Source organism: Falco punctatus (assembly GCF_963210335.1).
Source record: "Falco punctatus genome assembly, chromosome: 6".
In the NCBI taxonomy this organism is placed as follows: domain Eukaryota; kingdom Metazoa; phylum Chordata; class Aves; order Falconiformes; family Falconidae; genus Falco; species Falco punctatus.
In genome coordinates this window covers 71,394,270-71,414,029 of record NC_137585.1, presented here as the reverse complement: position 1 = coordinate 71,414,029, position 19,760 = coordinate 71,394,270, and the positions used below count along the sequence as shown (strand labels likewise).

The 19,760-nt window shown below is 56.3% G+C and overlaps 2 protein-coding genes and 1 long non-coding RNA gene across 7 annotated transcripts in view; 2 read left to right on the top strand and 1 right to left on the bottom strand.

Moving 5' to 3' along the window:
- Positions 1-67: 67 nt before the first annotated feature.
- Positions 68-6,788, top strand: LOC308065393. The gene is made up of 2 exons (XR_013928757.1): positions 68-1,974; positions 2,111-6,788. It is a non-coding gene; the product is annotated as an uncharacterized lncRNA (long non-coding RNA).
- A 5,612-nt stretch (positions 6,789-12,400) lies between these two features.
- On the top strand, positions 12,401-17,777 carry IRF5 (interferon regulatory factor 5). Of its 2 annotated transcripts, none has more exons than XM_080391295.1 (9): positions 12,401-12,571; positions 13,644-13,825; positions 14,180-14,369; positions 14,738-14,790; positions 14,904-14,934; positions 15,060-15,335; positions 15,807-16,196; positions 16,570-16,688; positions 16,820-17,777. In XM_080391295.1, exons 2-9 carry the CDS (start codon positions 13,652-13,654, stop codon positions 17,057-17,059), a joined length of 1,473 nt encoding a protein of 490 aa, XP_080247421.1. In that variant the 5' UTR covers positions 12,401-12,571; positions 13,644-13,651; the 3' UTR covers positions 17,060-17,777. The 2 variants fall into 2 exon arrangements, with proteins under 2 accessions (XP_080247421.1, XP_080247420.1); XM_080391294.1 differs by lacking the exon at positions 12,401-12,571 and adding an exon at positions 13,291-13,537.
- A 290-nt stretch (positions 17,778-18,067) lies between these two features.
- TNPO3 (transportin 3) overlaps positions 18,068-19,760 on the bottom strand; it is a 44,559-nt gene continuing 42,866 nt past the window's right edge. For all 4 annotated transcript variants that reach the window (XM_080391287.1, XM_080391285.1, XM_080391286.1 and 1 more), the window contains 3 exons: positions 19,627-19,739; positions 18,551-18,648; positions 18,068-18,375 (listed from right to left, as the gene is read on the bottom strand). In XM_080391287.1, coding sequence (XP_080247413.1) covers positions 18,588-18,648; positions 19,627-19,739 — 174 coding nt within the window. In that variant the 3' untranslated portion in view covers positions 18,068-18,375; positions 18,551-18,587. The remainder of the gene's footprint in view (positions 18,376-18,550; positions 18,649-19,626; positions 19,740-19,760) is intronic.

Sequence of the window (19,760 nt, the reverse complement as noted above, 5' to 3'; positions counted from 1 at the left end):
ACTCTACGTAAAGTACTCTGACTGGTCTATAGCGCCGTCTGTCCGCCTGTTCTCCCGCCCCCACGCTGCCTCCCGCCCACCTCCCCGCCCCTTCGCTCCCGCCCCCTCCGCCCGCCGCAGCCCCGCCTCCCTCCGCAGGGGACGCAGACGTCGATTGGCTGGAAAGCGCCACGTCCTCACGCGCGCGCCGGCCGGCGGCCCTGCCCACCTGGGTACCTCCTCCCTCCGCCCCTTTCCTCACTGCGCGTGCGCGCCGGGGGCGGTATGGGGGCGGTCACGTGCGCGGGGGCTGGGGCAGGGGCTGGAAAGGGCGGGAAAAGGGTTATGCGGCGGTGGGGGTTGTGGGGCTACGTAGCCCTTCCTCAGTCTTCCTGGCAGCCAGGGCTCGGCTGCTGGGGCACTGTGGGATCGGTCTCTTCTTCAGCAGTGGGGTCCTTGTGGTCTTTCTTCAGTGGTGAGGACGTTGTGGTCGTAGAGTGGTATCTCCTTGTGAAATGCCTCTTGAGTGAGGAGAGCCCTCCCCTCAGGGCAGCATCTGCCTGCTGTGCAGGGCTCTGCTAGTGGCAGTTCTGTCTGAGGAGGCACGCAGATCTCCACATATGGAATTATTTAGTCAGGGTATGCTTGACATTGCTGCAGGTGGTTTCTGAGAGCTGATGTGTTTGGTTCACATGTATCTAAACCATAGTATCATCTAGGTTGGAAAAGGCCCTTAAAAACCTTCCTAAACGTCAGCAGAACGGGAATACTAAAACCAAACCTCAGGACTAATGGCTTATCATGGACCTCTCCTCACAAATCCCTGATATGAGGTAGTTTTATTGGTGAGGAGCAGTGTTTGGTTTGATGCCATGCTTAGAATCATAGAACGGTTTAGGTTGGAAGAGACCTTTGAGATCAAGTCCAACCGTTAACCCAGCACTGCCAAGTCCACCACTAAACCACATCCCTAAGCACCACGTTTACACGCCTTTTAAATACCTCCTGGGACAGTGACTCAACCCTTTCCCTGAGTAGCCTGTACCAGTGCTTGACAACCCTTTTGAAACCTATTATTTTTCCCAATATCCACTCTAAACTTCCCCTGGCACAACTTGAGGCCATTTCCTCTCATCCTGTCGCCTGTTACTTAGAAGAGTCTGACCCCCACCTTGCTGCAACCTCCTTTCAGGTAATTGTAGGGAGCTAGAAGGTCCTCCCTCAGCCTCCTATTCTCCAGGTGGAACACCCTCAGTACCCTCAGCCGCTCTTTGTAAAACTTGTGCTCCAGACCCTTCACCAGCTTTGTTGCCCTTTGTTGGATATGCTCCAGCACCTCAATGTCTCTCATAGTAAGGGTCCCTGCTGTGCTGCCAGACGTGGCCTGAGCAAGCATGTCATGACCACATCAATCCAAAAATAACTCGGAGGAGCACAGGGATCCTATGCTGGTAAGTTGACAGCAAGTTTTATAAATATATTTCAATTTGGGCTTAAAATGCTGCATGGCATTTTAATTACTTACATTTAAAATTACTGCTTTGTAGCAAGATGTGATCCCATCGGGAGAGAATGTCTTGTACTACCAAAATCCCATTTTACTAGATCACCCTGAAGCAGCATCACATTGCTATTTAATTTCATACTGCATCAGCGTACCATGACGCATCAGACTGTCGATATATTGCTGCCAAATAGCAGCGTGGCTGAGGTCAAGCCTTAATCACGTTGGATACGATTCATCTGATGAGATGTGCATGTCCACATCTGTGCTGGCTGTCTAGACTCCCCTTATAGTCACTGGAAAGAAATAGGCACTTCCAGGGCATGATTCATCTCATCCTAAAGTAAATGCCTAAATTAGGTCACATGAATTGTACCCTGAGAGTGCATTTCTTTCCAGTCTCTGAAGGAAGCTGAGCTGTGCCATCCATGACAGATGTTCACACCAGATATTTACAGTACACTGAGATAATTCCCACCCTCTGTGTCATGGTAAACAATTTTAAAAGCTGCTTCAGCCAGCTGACATTTTAGAACTCGTCCCAACTCTTAAGTCATTAACTGAAAAAAATTACGCGAAAGTTCCTTGAAAAACTAACGCTTCATCTTTCTATTCTTGTCTCTGTAGGTGCTCATATCAGAAGATCTCGAGAAAATAATTGCATGTGTAAGGCTACATCCCTGTTTCAAATGCAGATCCACTGTGGCGATAAAGTGTCTGTGGTATAACTGGCCAAATGTCAGAAGATTGTGAACAGACTTTAAAATCAGGAGATTATTATTTTTTTTAATAAATGATGGCTTGTGGGGGGTTGTCTTCATGTTTTTTAAACTTTAATGTTTGTGTTTTCAAGCTTTTCTTTACACCCAAGACGACCAGAAACTTACTTTTTTTTTTTTTTTTTCGTTACAAAGAATTATGGAATCATAGAATATCTCAAGTTGGAAGGGACCTATAAGGATCATCAAGTCCACATTCTTATAAAGCATGATTTAAGGGCTCAAAGGACGGCTGGAAGCATCCCCATTTCCACAGCCTGGCTTCTACCAGGTCCTGCCTTCAACAACTGCACAGCTCCCTGGAGTGAAGGCTGAGGAGGGGATTACCCCCGGCACCAGGACCTGCCTCCCATCCCGAATGGGTTGATAATTCGTCCCAGTCACAGAAGGATCTGGATGTCAGGGGATCCTGTGAGTGGATCTGCAGGACACAATGTGATATAGGCAGAGGGCCTGGAGAATGACAGAGTGAGGGAGGTGTTGCTGACTGGCTTACCAAACCAGGGGTCCAGTGGTGGACGCTCCTGCTCAAGCTGAACGGAGTCGGGCTAGTGACTCAGTTCAGCTTCTGGCCTGGATTTCTGACTATGTTTAAATATCCAGCAAAGGCCACAATGCAGAGGACTGAGTAGTAATCTGAGGCTCTTCTTCCTGAGTTATCAGCGACTCATCAGGATAAGGTTAGCAGTGTGTCCTTCACTTTCTGCCTGGAAAGTTTTACTTGATTAAAATACCTCCGTGCTTATGGCCTCCTAAATCTAACTCAGCACTAAATCCTAACTGAGATGATCAGGCCTGCAAGCTTTAAAGTCTCCAAGAATGACAAGAGCTGCAGTCAAGTCAGCCTTCCTTATGGCAGCATTCCTCACGGGTGATTCTCCTCTTCCTCAGCAGCCTGGTCCAGTGGTATGATCATCCTTATGAAATCAAATCATGTGTCTAAAATCCCATTTGATCTATCCAGCTTTTTATTCTGCAGCCATCATTTCTTATTGTGATTCTGATATTCTCTGCTGCTTTTAAGATCATTGTATTCCCTTACATTTTCTTGCAGAAATGCTCATACGCAGAAACTAAATCATATCTCCTTTTGGTGAGCTAAAGAAACCTTGAGCTCTAAGTACCTTATAAAAGACCTTTTCTCCAACTACCAGACCATTTTCAGGTTTTTGTTTTTTGTTTTTTTTAGTTCTTCCATTTTTTCAGAGTCTTTTAAAAATGGTGACACATTGCAGCTGGATACTCTGTGTGGTCCCCAATATTTTTGCATGAGGTAAAATCCACTTCTGATCCTTTTCAAGGTTCCCAATCCCTCAACCCCACTGGTTTGGTTTTGCCAAAACTGTAGATGTTCAGCTGCTTTGTCTGCCGAGACAGTGCTAACAAAAGATACTTCCTTTCCCCACAGGTCTTGTCTTGCTCAAAACCTTACCTAAGAATGGGTACAACCACAAATAGTCTATAAAATCAGATCTTCACACAGTTCCTGTTTTGTACAGCAGTAAGTGTCCTGGTTTTTGAAGGTGCTGAATACTTATTAATTATACCGTCAAACTCTTTCAAAAGCACAGAATTAGGAGAACAAATTACTTATTAACTAGCTTTTCAGCTGTAGCCTTGTTTACCTCTTTGTCACATGCCCTGGACAGCAGAGAAGTTCAGGGGAAGATGACCTTGGTTATCTGGGCAAAGAAAAGCACATTTTATTAGACTGATGGCATATCGATCATCCCACCCACAGCTGCAGCCACTGCCAAGTGGTGGACACTGTTTAGATGCTGGGTTTAGCTTAAAACCTTTGTGAGAGTCTGGAGAACCACTGATGCCACTAAGGAGCTGGAGAAAAAACAATGCCATGAAGGAGCTGGAGTGCTGGAAGACTGGAGGACTCTGTAGGTAAAGTCAGGTGGAAGGAATCTCGCCAGCCAGGACTGTGTGGTTTTGATACAGAGTTGGATGTTTTAACTAGGAAACGCATGGTTGTTCAAACTCAAACTAACTGGAGAAGTCCATGGCTTGTGTAACACAGGCAATTAGGTGCATCTCTCCTGGCTACATCTGCAAGAAGTGGCCTGCTTCCATGTGAGCTGCAACTCATGTTGGCAACGGGGAGTATTAAATTAAGGATTGAAAATATCTGAAGGGAATTCCTAACTCCAGTTTTGCCCTGGGATGCCAGCTTTGTTATAGGGCGGTTGGATACTGAGCTGCTATCCATGCCATTACGAGTCCCTCTGGGAAAATTGCTACAGAAGCGCTGCAAGACTCAAATGCTTATTGGGAGCACAGCCTGCTTCCCACCCTCTCTTCAGGTTATTTCCCAAAAGTGGTAACACCACCAGAACTCCCCCCCAAAAAAACAAATTGTGAATGCATGATCCCTAATCCTACATCCTGGGCCACCTGCAGAAAGCCCAAAGGAGGGCAGTGACAACATCCAAAGGTCTCAAAACTGTGGTCTAGGAGGAAAGCACAGAAAACCTGCACTTGATCAACATGAAAAAAAGAAAATATGGGAGGCATTTTAGCAGTCTCCTGCTGGGGGTGGTGCAGCAGTCTTCCTTTGCATATCCAGACCATGGATGAGGTTGTGGATGCACCAGGTCTGGCATGCAGACCTACAGTGGGCTGCTTTGGACAGGACAGATGAAGAAGCAGGTCAGACAAACCTTTCCCAGGAGCGACATTAGTGGTGATGACTACTCTGAGGGAATACCATGAGGTGGGCTGAGGTCCCTCAGCGGAACAACAGGTCCTGCAGGTGAAATATGGGAAGCCCTTTGAGGTTGAGCTGCAGACCCAGTGGCATGCCAAAGGGTGGAGGACACGGAGCTGCATGCAGGGGCACAGGGAAGAGGGAGACGTGGCATCTCCGGCACAAGGAATGATGTGGGAGACTGGAAAAGCCCAAGGACAGGCAGCACGACTCCATTTTTTTAATGGGCAAAATGACCAGCCCTGACCCAACTGTCAGGAGGCCACTCTGAAGGTGTAACACTGAGCGTCCCAATGGGAAAGACTGACTCACACCCTGCCTCAGTTTACCTCTAACCATGGGAAGGTGGCATCAAGAAACTAAAACACCAAGCTTTTCCAAACTTACTCCCAACAGCTCATTCCCAATTTATTTCATCACTTCTGTGCCTTGTCCTGACCCCAGGCTGTGGCATCTGTGTGACCCCACTGACACACAGGGGTACGACTTGGTGGATTCCCACACAGCCTTGTTCCTATGGCCACTCTCCTGAGCAGAGTTACGTGGCAGGGCTGACCCCCTTCCCATGATGCCCATCTGACAAAAACCTCAAGCCAGTGCCAGGCCGTTGGCTCCTCCCGTGAAACCATGTGGATATAACCACGCAGTGACCAGCCCCGTCACCGGGCTGGCACAGAGCATTCACAAACCGTTCAGCAGCAGTAGCTCTTAACCTCACCAGGTGGCTATAAATACCCTCGCACTCTGCGAGCAGTGCCAGGAGGCATCAAAAGGGAAAAGTACAAACCTCCCTTGCAAAGTCTGAGCAGAGCAAACCAAAACTGACTCTGCATCTGCAAATCCCCGTGGTGTTTGGAAGTGTGAGGTGGAGGGAGGAGCAGAAATACTGATACCTGGAGCAAAGGGCTTGTGAAGAGCAACTTGTTGTGTGCAGGATTTAATATAGCAATGAGCAACGCGTCCTGGGGTCAGCAGCCGGGGGCAGAGGAATGCCCCCAGCTAATCCTCCCGCCCTGCAGCCGTCTATTTAGGGAAGCGATGGCCACGAGGAGCCGAAGGAGGCCCTGTGCTCAGCGTCCTGGCATTCCTCCACATCCCAGCTGGCTGCTCTCCCAGCCCTGCACCCACCCCTCCCCAGCCACTCCGGGGCAGCCATTGACAAAACCCCCACGGATCGCGGTGGAAAGGACTAGGACAGAGCTGTGCCCCCATCCAACAGGCACAGCACCTGCCTTGAGGTCTGAAAGGCTAACTAAAAAAATCGGTTGTGACAGGAGAAGCATCTTGCTGCTCCTCCACACTCCCATGCCGTGTGCTGAGCCATCTTCGTGGGCTTGGCCACGGTGCTGGGAACAGAGGGATGAGCTGCAGGGAAGGCATTTGGGACAGTGATCTAAGGGATCAGCAATGTGAGGGAGCTGCCAGCCCAGGCTGCTGGTGAGCATAAGCCCCGTGAGCATTGCCGCCACCAGCCAGTGTGGACGGGGAGAAATGTCCTTGTCCGAGCACGACACTGTAACTGAGCACCACTACCAGCAGCAAGGGGCACCAGCAGCCCAGCACGGGGGGCATGTGGAAGGTGGCTGAGGATGAGACAGCTGCCTTGAGACCCTGTCCCAGACACATGCATGCTCCCACGGAGAGGTGGGTGCATGCCAGAGGGGCGTTATCCCCCTAGAGCAGCTGGGGCTGCCAGCCCCTGCCAGTGTTTGGGACTGCCTGGGGGAACAGTGAAGGGAAAGCACAGACTGGCTGTGTTAAACACATGTAGTTTGGATTGAGTTTTTTTTTTTTTTTCCTTAAAAAACAAGCAAAAGAAAAAAAAAAAGAGTTTTCTGCTCTTGATGAGCAGAGCTACACCAAGGACACTTGTGTGTCCAGCAGCCCAGAGCTGCTGTTCACCCCTTTAGGCCCTGAAACTCAAAAAAATCAGTGACTTTCTGCACCTTTGTCTCTTTGAGCTGCTGTGGCCAGGACATGATCATATCTAATTTGCAAAACAAGCTCCAACCAGCTGTTACAATGTCCACAGCACACTGCAGAACCTGCGAATCCCCCATCCCGCAGCAGGGCAGGGGGCTGCAGGGGGAATATGGCAACTCTTCACCCAGCCTCAGGGGTGCCTGCGGGGAGCCAGGGGCAAGATGCTATTCTGATGCTGTTTGAGCATGACACAAGCTGCTGCTCCTCACTCCTGGGTGTTGAATTTTCCCAACTCTCTCTGTCTCCTGGATCTGTGCTGATTCGAAGAGCTTTAGCCAAAAAAAAAAAAAAAAAAGGAATTCCTGTTCTTAGAGCAGATTGATTTAATTAAAGCCATTTAAAATCATTAAAGTGAATCTTCAGCTAAATCAACAAAGCAAGAAACCTCAAATTAATTCCATCCTCTTAACCAGGGTTTGTGTTTGTTCATTTTAATCACTTCCTTGCAGAAAAGTCTGTTATCAAGGAGCAGTCGCCAGGACATGCCTGCACCCTGATGCAAGAGACTTGCATGGATGGAAACATCCTGAGGACAACTGTGTGTCCCTCGAGTGTCCTCTGGGGGCTCTCAGACCCTGTGTCTGGCCATCCAGGCACAGTCCAGGCACTGGTGACTTTGCAGCAGGACATCCTGGACCCAATCCAATCCATGAGGCCATGTTCTGCTCATACCTGCATGCAGTTCTTCTCTCCTCTGGCTCTGGTGCTGTTAGCTGAGGAGCAAGGGCAAAGCTGGTCGGGTTCTCCCCCTCCTGGAAAACCAGCACATTTCCCACTGCCTGGAAGGTTTCAGCTCATCTCTGGCTTTCAATCACACGCTGCCCTTAGTCATCTGACCCGGTAGTACTCCTGTTTGCCTTGGTGGCTTCCAGCTCGTCCCTTTGTACTGCTGAAGAACATCCTGTTACCGCTGCAACTCCATGAACTCAGCAGCACCCAAATAGCACAGCGAGTCAGGGTAGTGAGCACGCGCTGACGGGCACGGCCACCATGGGGGGACCTCTTGCAGTGCCTCATTTCAGAGCTCGTTCATTAAATTGCAGCCAGCCGACTCCAATGCTTTGGATGATCTTACAGGCCAGGAAGTTAAAAACAAGCTGCTCTCTGCCCATAAAAAGCAAAGGGCTTTCAGCGTGGAATCATCAAGGCCAGAGGGATCTTGCAGCGCATGTAAGCAATGGGAAATGCTCCCGAGAGAACATGCTGTTAGAGAAGGGAGCTGGTATCTGGGGCGCAGGCATGAGCCCCAAAACGTGGCTTAGTCTGAGCCCTGGTCCCCTCAAAGATCTTACAAAACACACTCAAAGCTTCACTGCCTGCCATTCCACTCCTCTGGCCTCCTGGTTCCTATGGAAATATACTCCTGCTACCCAAAACACTTCCCAGACCTAGTTTTTAGGAACACTGAAGTGGTGGCATTCACTTATGTTAAAGATGGTTCCCAAATTCCTGGCTATCCCATGCCCCCAGCTATGAAGAGCTGCTCCAGTCAGGGCATAGACCACACCGAGGGTGCCTGGCAGCCACTCAGCTCTCTGGGAAGAGGCCATCCCTTACTGGCAGGGAATCAGGAAATCAGGCTCCGGATACCACACTGCCTCTGAAATCAGCAGCAGAGCCCACCAGAGGAGCCTGGCTGGCCCACTGCAAGAAGCTGCATGGAGAAGTCCTTCCCAGTTGGAAAGCCAAGTCTTCCAGACAGGAAGAGGAACACCACCTCACTAGAGACACAGTCCAAGATCTAAAATTATAATTTAATGGGTTAATTAAGATGGTGTTTGCAAAAATTGAACATACAAACCCAATCCCACCTGTGCCACGTACCTACTGCTCACATGGAAACCTGCAGCTACCTCATTCTCCTCACCTTCTACCCATGCCACAGGCAGCCCCACTCTTACTCAATTTGCATGGCCCTTTGCAGAAATCAGCATTTTCCTCCTCCCCTCCTTCTTTCACCACCCAAGACGTAGCTTCACCCACTGCCATCTGCCCTGAGACCAGTCCTGTCCAGCTGTAGGTTTATCTCCACTAATCTGATGGCCCGCAGCAGCACAGCGAGCTGCGAGCAGACACCAGCTAGGATGTTGATGAGGGGGTCCATCAGGTCTTGGATGCTGCAGAGGACCTTCAGCAGGAACACCAGCAGAGGTTGCAGGAGGCTGTTGAACACCGCTGCCAAAAAGGGCTTCCAAATATGATCACCAATGGCTGTCAGTAAACCAACCACCAGCACCTGAAGGGGAAGGTGAATTTAGGTTAAAATGCTTGGTTTTGATGAATATTTGCCAGCATGTGCCACCCTGAGGTGTGTTGAAGAGCAAGCTACTCACAAGGAACTCCTTGCTCTTCTTAGAGACACCAAAAAGGTGGCCAAGATGCAAAAATTTCGCTATGGGAGGAGAAGTTTGAGAGAACAGAGAACCTGAAGTTTCCCCTCCCACTACTGAAGTATTTTGATGTGGAAATACTCAGAAGAAGGGAAGCAGAAGGTTTATATCCAGGGTTGTCAGCACATCTCATCACCTCCTACGATTACTTCACCTTTTGCCTTGTCCCCGTTCAGTGACCCCAGAATAGGCAGAAAGGGTCCTGGTGGTGTCTTTGGGGTGTAACCACAGTTTCTGGAGAGCAAACCTTCTGGGTAAGTATCAAATACTTGCATTTCTCACGCCACCTAACCTCCACCAAAAAATATCTTGTGTTTCTGACCTTGAGGCTTTCTTTTCTTTTGGAGAACAAGCCCAGCCTACCCACAAACACATCCACTGCTAAGACGGGGCTGAGCTTTAACAACGCAGAGCTCTTCAAGGCAAATGGGGATTGGAAAAAAAAATCAACAGAAATTAAAAAAATCAGATGGAAAAGTCTCAGTTAGAGGCTGGAGAGAGAAACTGCTTGTACCGTGTCTCCTCTTTGTGGCAGGGAAACTGAGGTGGCTCACCTGGACCAAGGTCTCACCAAGGAAGCGAACCAGCTCGATCAGGAAGGTGGTGAGCCTGTTGACCAGCAGCCGTGGGATGGGGAAGGATTCCCTCAGCTTTCGTTGAACCATCTGCTTATGGCTGCTGCAGAGAAAAGGAGACATCAGAACCAGAGAGTAAACCCACAGAGCAAACTAATGCCCAGCACCTCACCACCTCTTCCCAGAGACGACATGGAGAAACTCTTGGATGTCACGAGTAGTGCCAGAGCATCTTCCATGTGAGTTGGGTTTCAGCCGGCTCAAAGATGCTGTCCCCAGTGCCGCAGAACCTGGCTGGCGGTGGCAAACTGAGCTGGGCTTTAGCCACGGAGGAAAATTCCCAGAAAGACGATGGTGTCATGCTGATCCCCCTTCCCACGTGGCCTGGGAGCGGGACGGCTGGCCTGGTGCTGGCCTGGCACTGCTCCAGCACTGCTCTGGCACCCCAGCCACCTTATTGGCAGTGCATCTCACTTGCAGCAGAGCTGGCTCTACAGGAGGAGGCCACCAAAGTAAGGGTGAGAGAGCAGGAGGTCAGGGAGTGTCTCTGCAGCCCACCCCCCCACCCCCCTTAATTAATGAGCAAATAAATAGGTGATTTGAGACACCTGCAGGCAGAGACACAGGCGGAACACAGCTGTCATGTTTTTGGGCAGGATTTCCCTCTACCTGTGAAGTAGCCCAAAAATATATCGGGCTGGTTATCCAGAGTGGGCAGCTGGCCGGGGGGCCTGGGAAGCGAAGGCTCCAGGCGCTGACAGCCCAGCTCCGGGAAATCCCAACCAACGTTATCCCGGGAGCCGCTCTGGCGCCGGCAGGGCTGAGTGCTCCCTCTCACGGCCACGGAGACCAGGGCGATCCTGAGGAGTTTGAACTGAGTTTCTCTTCCAGGAATAGAAAAATAAGAAGCAGAGAGTGCTGGGAGAGGGAAACGGGCGCCAGGTTGGGAGCAAAACATGGCACCCAGCCCACAGAGCCGGCGTGCCCAGGGCTGCTGGCAACAACGGTTTCATTTCTTGGTGGAAGAAGCAAATGGGGAAGTCCCCTCTGCTGCGATCTCACCCATGATAACCCCCCCAAAAAAGTTATTTTTTCATGCCCACTTTGTCCTTGTGAGGACACATGGCAGAGAGTGGAGCTGGGGACAGGGACATGGGTGACAGCCCATCACTGGTGGAGCGCCCTGGGCCTTGTGTGAACAGCAAAGCCATCCAAGGTGGTTGCTGTTAGCAATGGAAAAATTAACATTAAAAATGAACCAAATGTCCTGAGTGCCAGTGCTTCCCCAAACAGAGGAGGATGCGAAAGGAGGAGGTGGCAGAGGGCAAACGCACAACCATCTGGCTTCTTCCTTCCCCTTTCACTGAAATCCCGGCCCAAAAGCTCGACGCCAGCTCGGCCCACTCAGGGGTCTCCTGCTCTGGCCAGGAGAGAAAACATGGGAGTGAGACTCTAGTGGAGGCTGAGCCAGGATCCCCGAGGATGCAGCTGCCCTGCATCCCAGGAACCAGCGCTTTTTGGTGCTTTTCCCCGGTGCTCCGTGCCCACCCAGGTTTGCATGTGGGGTGCGGCTCTGGAATGGATGCTGGTGGGTGAGTGGGGCACCCGCCCGGCCCGCTCCCCATGGGTGCCCACCCCAGGACACCCCATGCACCGTGGCAGGGTCATACCGTGACCCCAGGGTTGTAGGCAGGAAGGGGTGGGGGCAGCTAATTAGGAGGCAGGGCTGGTTTGGTTGCTGCTGCCAGGGTGGTGGGCACAGGGCCAGTACCTCTTCCATACCTCCTCCTCCTCGCAGACCCCCGGTCCCCCCCGGTCCCCCGGGGGGCGACAGGCCTCGCCCCGGGGTCACCACCGCGTGTTACCCGAAGGTCCCCATGGTCCCTCGTGGGAGGGTGACGCGACTCCCCCGGGTGCTGCCGGCCCGACGCCACCATCGTACCCGGCTCCTGCTGCCGGGGGGGGGACACCGGCGGGTATCGTGGGGGGCAGCGGGGCCGTGGCAAGGACTCCGCATGCGACGTGACCCACCCGGCGCTGTGGGGAGATTCGGCCCGCCCCTCGGCCCGCCCCTCGGCCCGCCCCTCGGCCCGCCCCTCGGCCCACGTTACCCGGCAACGGCCCCAGAGAGGGGCGGGGGTGGGCTGGGGGAGCCGCGCTAGGGGGTGGGGCCACGGTAGTGGTGGGAGGGTGGGCCACACCTATAGTGAGTGACAGCGAGCGCGGCCAATCACAGCCTGGTGTGTGGGCGGGGGGGGGGATATGGGGAATGCCCACCCACTTCGGGGATTCCCGTGCGTCACTCGGAGTGGGCGGTGGGCGCGAGGTATGCAAATTTATGGAAAACGTATGTTAATGAGGTGTCTGCAGTTGCTGCGGGGTAACACCCCGGGAGGTGGGGGCGAACGGAGACAGGACCCCGGAGGGCGACACACAGGGGTCACGGGTGGGGGAACATGGGTGGGGGGGCACACAGGGGTCACGGGCGGGGCACACGAGCACCACCCCGGGCGCGGCGGGGCCGGGGCGGTCCCGGAGTGGTGGCGTGGCCGGCTCCGTCCCACGCCCCACGCCCCGGCCCCCGCCCCACGCCCCCGCCCCGCCGTGCGGAAGCGCTGGGCGGCGGCAGCGGCCCCGGAGCGCAGGTGAGTCCCGGTGCCGGGTCCTCGGGGTCCGCCGCGGGTGGGAGCGGGGGCTGTGGGCACCGCGCGGGAGCGGTGCTGGGGTGCCCAGGAAGAGCCGTGGGGCCACCCGGGGACAGCGCCCCGGCCCGAGTGTGTGGCAGCAGCCCGGGTGCACCCGCGGGACCCGCCCCACCCGAGCAGAGGTGCCGCAGTCTGGGGACCTGTCCCTGGGCCGGTGGGTCCCCGGGGCCCCCCACGCGCGAGCAACGTGGGTTGGAGCACGCGGGGTCCCACGGGGGTGCGACCATCTCCATGTGCACTGGTGCGGGAGGACACGGGGGTGGTCTCCTTCACGTGGCTGCCGTGACCCCAGAGAGACCATGACAGTGACCCCACGGGGACTGGGCCCTTCCACCTGTCCCACCGGGCTGTGACGGGGCTCTGGGGGTGCCCCACAGGTCACAGCCCCCGTGGGGTCGGTGCCTGTGTCCCCTCTCCCGTGTCCCCCCCATCCCCTCGTGTGTCTTCTCCGTGTGTGTGTCCCCGCATGTCCTTCCCATCTCCCCATGTGTCCCCATGTCCCCCCAGTGTCTCCCTGCATGTCCGTCCCCCCCCCGTGTGCCCCACGTGTGTCCCTGCATGTCCTTCCCGTGTCCCTGGCCCCCCCCCCGTGTGTCACCCCCCATGCTCCCCCGTGCATCTCTGTGTGTCCCCCCCGTGTCCCCCCGCAGTGTCATGTCCCCCCCCCCCCCCCGCGCGGCCCCAGGGCCGTTTTTGTTCCCCTAGAGGAGCCGCAGGTTCTGCTTTCGGAGCACGGGGCAGCCCCACACCCATGTGGGACGGGGTGCCCCTCCGCCCCCCCCAGCTGCCAGCTAGCCACGGCCCCGGGGGACACTCCAGTTCCTGTTTCGGGGCCGGGGGGGCACCCACGGGTGCCTGTCACAGCTGTACAGACGTGTCACGAGCTCGGCTCCTTCACACTCACAGGTGTCATGAGCTGGCCCAGCCTGAGCCCCCTCACACGTGTCACGAGCCTGCCGGGCCTCAGCCCCCTGGTGCTGATGGGTGCCCCGGTGCTGCTGTCCCCCTGCAGGTCCCGCCATGAACCCCCCGCCTCGCCGGGTGCGGCTGAAGCCGTGGCTGGTGGCACAGGTCAACAGCCAGCGCTACCCGGGGCTGCAGTGGCTGGACGCTGAGCGGCGACGCTTTGCCATCCCCTGGCGCCATGCCACCCGCCACCCCCCAGCCCCTCAGGACCACGACAACATCTTCAAGGTGATGGGGTGGTGGTGGGGGAAACACACATGGGGCATAGGGGTGATGGAGTGGCGAGGGGGACACGGGTCACAGGACATGGGGGTGACAAGGTAGACGTGGGACATGGGGGGATGGGAGATGAGGATGACAGGGTGATGAAAGGGACATGAGATGGGATGACAAGGATCATGGGGTGACAATGAGGACACAGGATGGGGGCAATGGGGTGAATAGGGGGACATGGGATGGGGGGTGATGGGGTGCTGAGGGCTGCCTGGGCAGGACAGTGGGTGCTGGGGCAGAGCACTGGGCGCTGGGTGCTCGGCAGGGTGCTGGGTACTGGACGCTGGGTGCTGACCCTGCTGCCCCCAGGCCTGGGCACAGGAGACAGGCAAGTTCACGGAGGGGGTGGACGAGCCGGACCCAGCTAAGTGGAAGGCCAACCTGCGCTGCGCCCTCAACAAGAGCCGCGAGTTCCGCCTGCTCTTTGACGGCACCAAGGCCACCCCGATCCAGCCCTACAAGGTCTACGAGCTCTGCCAGGGGCCAGCTGATGGCGCAGGTGCTGCAGGGGCACCCATGGGTGGGGGTGCCAGGGTGGGATGGAGACCACAGGTGGGCGGTCTGGGGAGGCGTTCGGGCACCCCATGAGGGCCCAGCACCTCTCCAAGCTCCAGCACCCCACAAGGACCCAGCACCCCGTGAGAGCCCAGCACCCTCAAAGCCCCAGCACCCCATGGGTCCCCAGCACCCCGCACCCCACAAGTACCCAGCACCCTGCAGTGCTGCAGCACCCCATGTCCCCCACACATCATAAGGACCCAGCCACCCCACAAGGATCTAGCACCCCACAATGCTCCAGCACCCCACAACTCCCCCTGCACCCCCCCCCCCCACAACCCCGTTCCCCAGCCTGTCTCTCCCTTGCAGATGGAGTGGCTGAGGATGACTATGGCTGCGTTGGGGAGGAGGATGTCAGCCAGGTACATGGTGGGGGGTCAGAGTGGGGGGACCCCCAAACGGGGGATACTTTGAGGTGTTGGTGCGGATGTGTTTGCGCCCCAACCCCATCACCACCCCGCTGTCCTCCCTGCAGCTCCAGAAGATGACATCTCTGAGCATCAAAGGTGAGTGGGGGGGCATTGGGGGGGGTGGAGTGTCAGGTCAGGGGGAGTGCAGGGTGCACCCACCCAGCAATTTCAGAGGGTGGTTGGGGGCCACGGATGCCCTCCCATCCCATGCTGTGCTCCAGATACCCGGCATGGGGGGGATCTGCTACCCTCCTACCCCTGGCCCAAGGAGGAGCCACACTTCGGCAGCGGCTGCCCCCCAGGGCCCTTCGCACCACCCCTCCAAGCACTGCTCCCTGCTGAGGTGGGGGACACCCATGGGACCCCCGAACTGGCCCCTGCCACTCTAAGCGAGACGGGGCCACCCCTGGGCACGCTGGGGCCCCCATCCACCTGCCCGATAGCACCCATGGAGCACATCATCCCCAACCTGCTCATCAGCCCCCACATGCTGCCATGTAAGAACTGGGGGGGCTGTGGGGCAGGGATGGGGTGCCACTGGGGGGGCTGGTGGGTGGGGCTAGGGTTCCATGGAGGGGGGGTGGCTGTGGGGTGGCATGAGTGGTGGTGGGGGGCACCGGGTGTGGCCATAGGGAGAGTGGGCATGGATGTGGGGTGCTCATGGGGGTCACAGGCGTGTGGGGTGCTTATGGAGGGGTGGTAATGGGGTGGGTGGGTGGGGAATGCCCATGGAATGGGTGATGGTGGATGAGCGTGGGTTGGAGGGTGGCTCGGCATGGGGAGGGGATGGCCATGGGGTGGCTGGGCACTGATGGGTGTTGGGTGGCTGTTGGGTGGACATGGGTGTCCGTGGGTGTGGGGTGGCTGGACAGGGTGGCTGGGGGTGTGGGGTGGCCATGGGGTGGCTGGGTGGTGGTGGCCGTGGCATGGTTCCCAGCAGGCAGCTGACATCTGCAACCGTTTGGCAGTGACCGACCTGGAGATCAAGTTCCAGTACCGGGGCCGTCAGGTCTGCGTCCTCACCATCAGCAACCCCCACGGCTGCCGCCTCTTCCACAGCAGCCTGGAGCCCACGCAGGAGCAGGTGGAGCTCTTCGGGCCACTGACACTGGAGCAGGTCCGCTTCCCTGCCACCGATACCATCCCCAACGAGAAGCAGCGTTTCTACACCCACCAGCTCCTGGATGTGTTGGACCGCGGGCTCATCCTGGAGCTGCAGGGCCAGGACATCTACGCCATCCGCCTCTGCCAGTGCAAAGTCTTCTGGACAGGGCCCTGTGCCACCCACAGTGCTGGCCCCAACCCCATTGAGAGGGAGAAGAAGACCAAGCTCTTCAGCCTTGAGGGGTTTCTCAATGGTGAGAGGAGAATGGGGTGGTTGTCCCCGGTGCCTCTTGGGGACACCAGGTGGCATGCAGGGGTCAGCTGGCATGGGGGGACACCAGCAGGTACACGGGGACCTGGTGGCACCTGGGGACCAAACTGGGATGGGGGGGACACCAGCAGGTACGTGGGGACTTGGTGGCACCTGGGGACCAAGCTGGGATGGGGGACACACGCCAGCAGGTACGTGGGGACTTGGTGGCACCTGGGGACCAAGCTGGGATGGGGGACACACGCCAGCAGGTACATTAGGTATGAGCTGGGATGGGTGAACACAGCTGGGGTGGTGGTGGGACCAGTGGGTGCAATGCCCCATCCTGCGCCTTACTGTGGCATCTGGCCCCGCAGGCCTCATCCTGTTCCAGAAGGGCCAGACCATGACCCCCCCACCCTTCGAGATCTTCCTCTGCTTCGGCGAAGAGTGGCCGGACCAGAAACCCAAGGAGAAAAAGCTTATCACGGTGCAGGTGAGGGCTCCCAGGAATGGGGATACCCAGGGCGGTCCTCAGGTGAGGGCACTGCCCAGAGCTCCTGGGGGACACAGATGGGGTGTCCCCACACTGTGCTGTGCCGGCTGACGCTGTGAGGACTCTCACAGGTGGTGCCGGTGGCGGCACGGCTGCTGCTGGAGATGTTCTCAGGAGAGCTGTCCTGGTCAGCCGACAGCATCCCCCTGCAGATCTCCCACCCTGACCTCAAGGACAAGATGGTGGAGCAGTTCAAGGAGCTTCACCAGCTTTGGCAGAACCAGCAGCGGCTGCCGCCGGTGCAGCCAGAGCCCAGACCCGCTGCCGCTGCCGGAGCCTGGGTGCTGCCACCAGGCTCTCTGCCCCAGTGATAAGGGAACACATAGGGACACACGGGCCACCTGTGGCACCGTCAAGCCTGTTGGAGTGGTGGATCCCCGTTCTGTCACCCCATGGCCGTACAGGCTGATGGAGCTGGGGCCACCCAACACCATCCCCATCCATGCCCCTGTCCCTCCGGAGCTACCAGTGATGAGCACCCGCTGGGTCCCAAGGGAGGACGGCACCATGACCATGTGCCCTGGGGAGGCTTTGTTGAGGCTGGACCGTTGGAGAAGTTGAACCTACTTCTCTGGGGCTGCCCCATCCTCCCGTAGTTTGGGGGGGAAACGGCAAGAAAACTGTGCCAGGATGGGACCTGCCCCCCCGGCACTGGCGCGGCTGGGGCTGCAGCTCGGCGCACCCAAACAGCAAAGCCAGGCACAGCCCGGCACAGCCCTGAGAGAAGAACCAGGCCGGGACTTGGGTTTTTAATTTATTTTTTCAGTTTTTTGTTGTTTTTATTGTTCTCGAGATGGCTACACACCCCCGGAGGGAACAGCATGCGCTCCAGCCGTGCCCGCAGGCCCCACGCCGACCCTCTCCCAGCCCCGTCCCTGCACTCGCTCGAGCCGTGTCCTCCCCACACGCTCCAACCCTAAAATAAACCAAATAAAACCAACAAAAAAATCCCCCCCCAAACATAAAACCCCCCAAACAAAAAAACAACCTAAAAAAGAAGAAAAAAATATAATATATATTTAAAGAGTCCGTCCCGCCTGCATCTTCTCCGGGAGGTCACCACTAGGCAGGACGTGGCGGGTTCGGGGAGGGCAGAGCCACCATGTCTCCACTCCTGCCCAGGACGGGAGGGTGGGCAGACCCTGCAGCCACTGGGTTTTACTAAATCTATTTTAAACCCCCATCTTTCCTGAAATAATTTTTATTGTTTTGTGTTTTTTTTTTTTCTTTTTCTTTTGTTTTTTTGTTTTTCTTTTTCCATTTCACAGAAAGTTTTCTACTTCACACTCTTGTTTTGCTGCCGGGCAAATTCATTATCCTCCGGTGTTTGGTGGTGGTTTATTTTTGTGTTGGTTTTTTTTGTGTTTGTCATTTGTTGGTGGTTGGGTTTTTTTTTTTCTCCCGTTGGTTTGTTTTCTTGTTTCGGTAGCCGATGTTCTAAAGCAAATCCGCTGGGAAAGCGGGATCCTCGAGCTGTCCTCCCGCACGCGCAGGCGGCGCCGGCCCCGGCTCTCCTGGCTGGCGGGACGCACTGGAGCGAGTGAAAGCCCTCGGCCACGATGAACTTTGCTGATTGTAGGACACATTCTTGGTTTTCTTTGTTTCCTGTCTTCTAATTAAGACATTCCTGGGAGTGGGAGAGGGAAAGAGAGAGAGAAGGGGGTCAGTCCTTCATCCCATTTGCCCCTCCCGGGGCTGGCACAGCCACGGCAAGTGGGGTCACAGCCCCACAGCCCATGGTCCCACTGTGGAGCAGGGTCACGGTCCCTGCGGCTGCTCGCGGTGCCGCTGCTGGCTCTTACCTGGGAGACAGGCGCCGTGCCGGTGCCGGAGCAGGAGCTATCGGAACAAGCGCGTGAAGTCCCTCAGAGCCCAGCAGACTTGTTTACATTCCTCAGCGCTGCAAGAAAACAGGTGACATCAGGGGGTGACATCATCGGGGGACATCTAGGAAGTGGGGAGTTCCCCGCCCAGAACAGGCAGCCAGCAATCCTGCCAGTGGGGACCAGGAGCATGGCAGCTGGGCTCCAAGATGCTGGAGGAGATGTAGGAGCAACTGTTGGGGCAAAATGGGCTCAGCAACTCCTGCAACCGTCCCTGGTGGTGACCTGTGTCCCACTGTGGTGGTGGCTGGATGAAAGGAGCCAGAGCCCAGCAGGAGACTCAGCCTCCGGGATTTTTCCGGGGCTGGCTGCTTGCTGATACCAAGCCAGGCAGAAGGAGTGTTTGGGGACTGAGTGGCTGATGCCCCCAAACCAGCCGGTGTCGCTGCTGACGGCAGCACGAGAGAAGGGGAGGACAGCAGGTGCCAGCTCGCAGTGGCTGCCCAGAGCGGGCTGCAGCTTGCTGGGCTGATTGCGCTCTCGCCCTGGGAGCAGACACAGCCCGCAGCAGCAGGCCCAGGCAGGCCCCAGCCATCGGAGCAGCGTGGCCAGGAGCCAGTGACTCACAGGGCCGGGGAGCTGGAGGGAGGGCGGGCAGGCGGCAGGATGGCTTGCAAAAGCTGCCTGCGCCCTGGCAGGGAGGGATGCTGGCTGCACAGGGCTCAGGGAAGAGCAGAAAAACCTGTTGGGTGATGGAAAAGGCAACACATGCCCTCCAAAGCGAGGCTTTCCACCGCCTTCGTTGTACTGGGAGTATGCTGGATGAGACATCCGAGTGGATTCATGGGCAGGGGCTGGGACTGACATCCCACCAGCACGCTCAGCTCTTGCAGAGAGGCGCTTCGGGGCTGCCAGAGGACAACGCGCGGTGGGGTGTGATGGCCACGTCTCAGAGATGGGCTCACGAGGGAGACGCTGGCACCGTGACCATGTGCCGCCTGTTGCTGTCCTGGCTCCCAGCAATGCACCCTGCCCCGCTCCACTGGCATGCTCACCTTGTGACCTGCTTGTGGAAGTCTGTCAGCTGTTTGTGTGTGACCTGGATGGCTCCTCCTGTCGTTTCCTTTGGTAAACCCTTCAGCGAGTTCTCCAGCCAGCGACAAAATGTCTGCAGGAAGCAAGAGAAGGG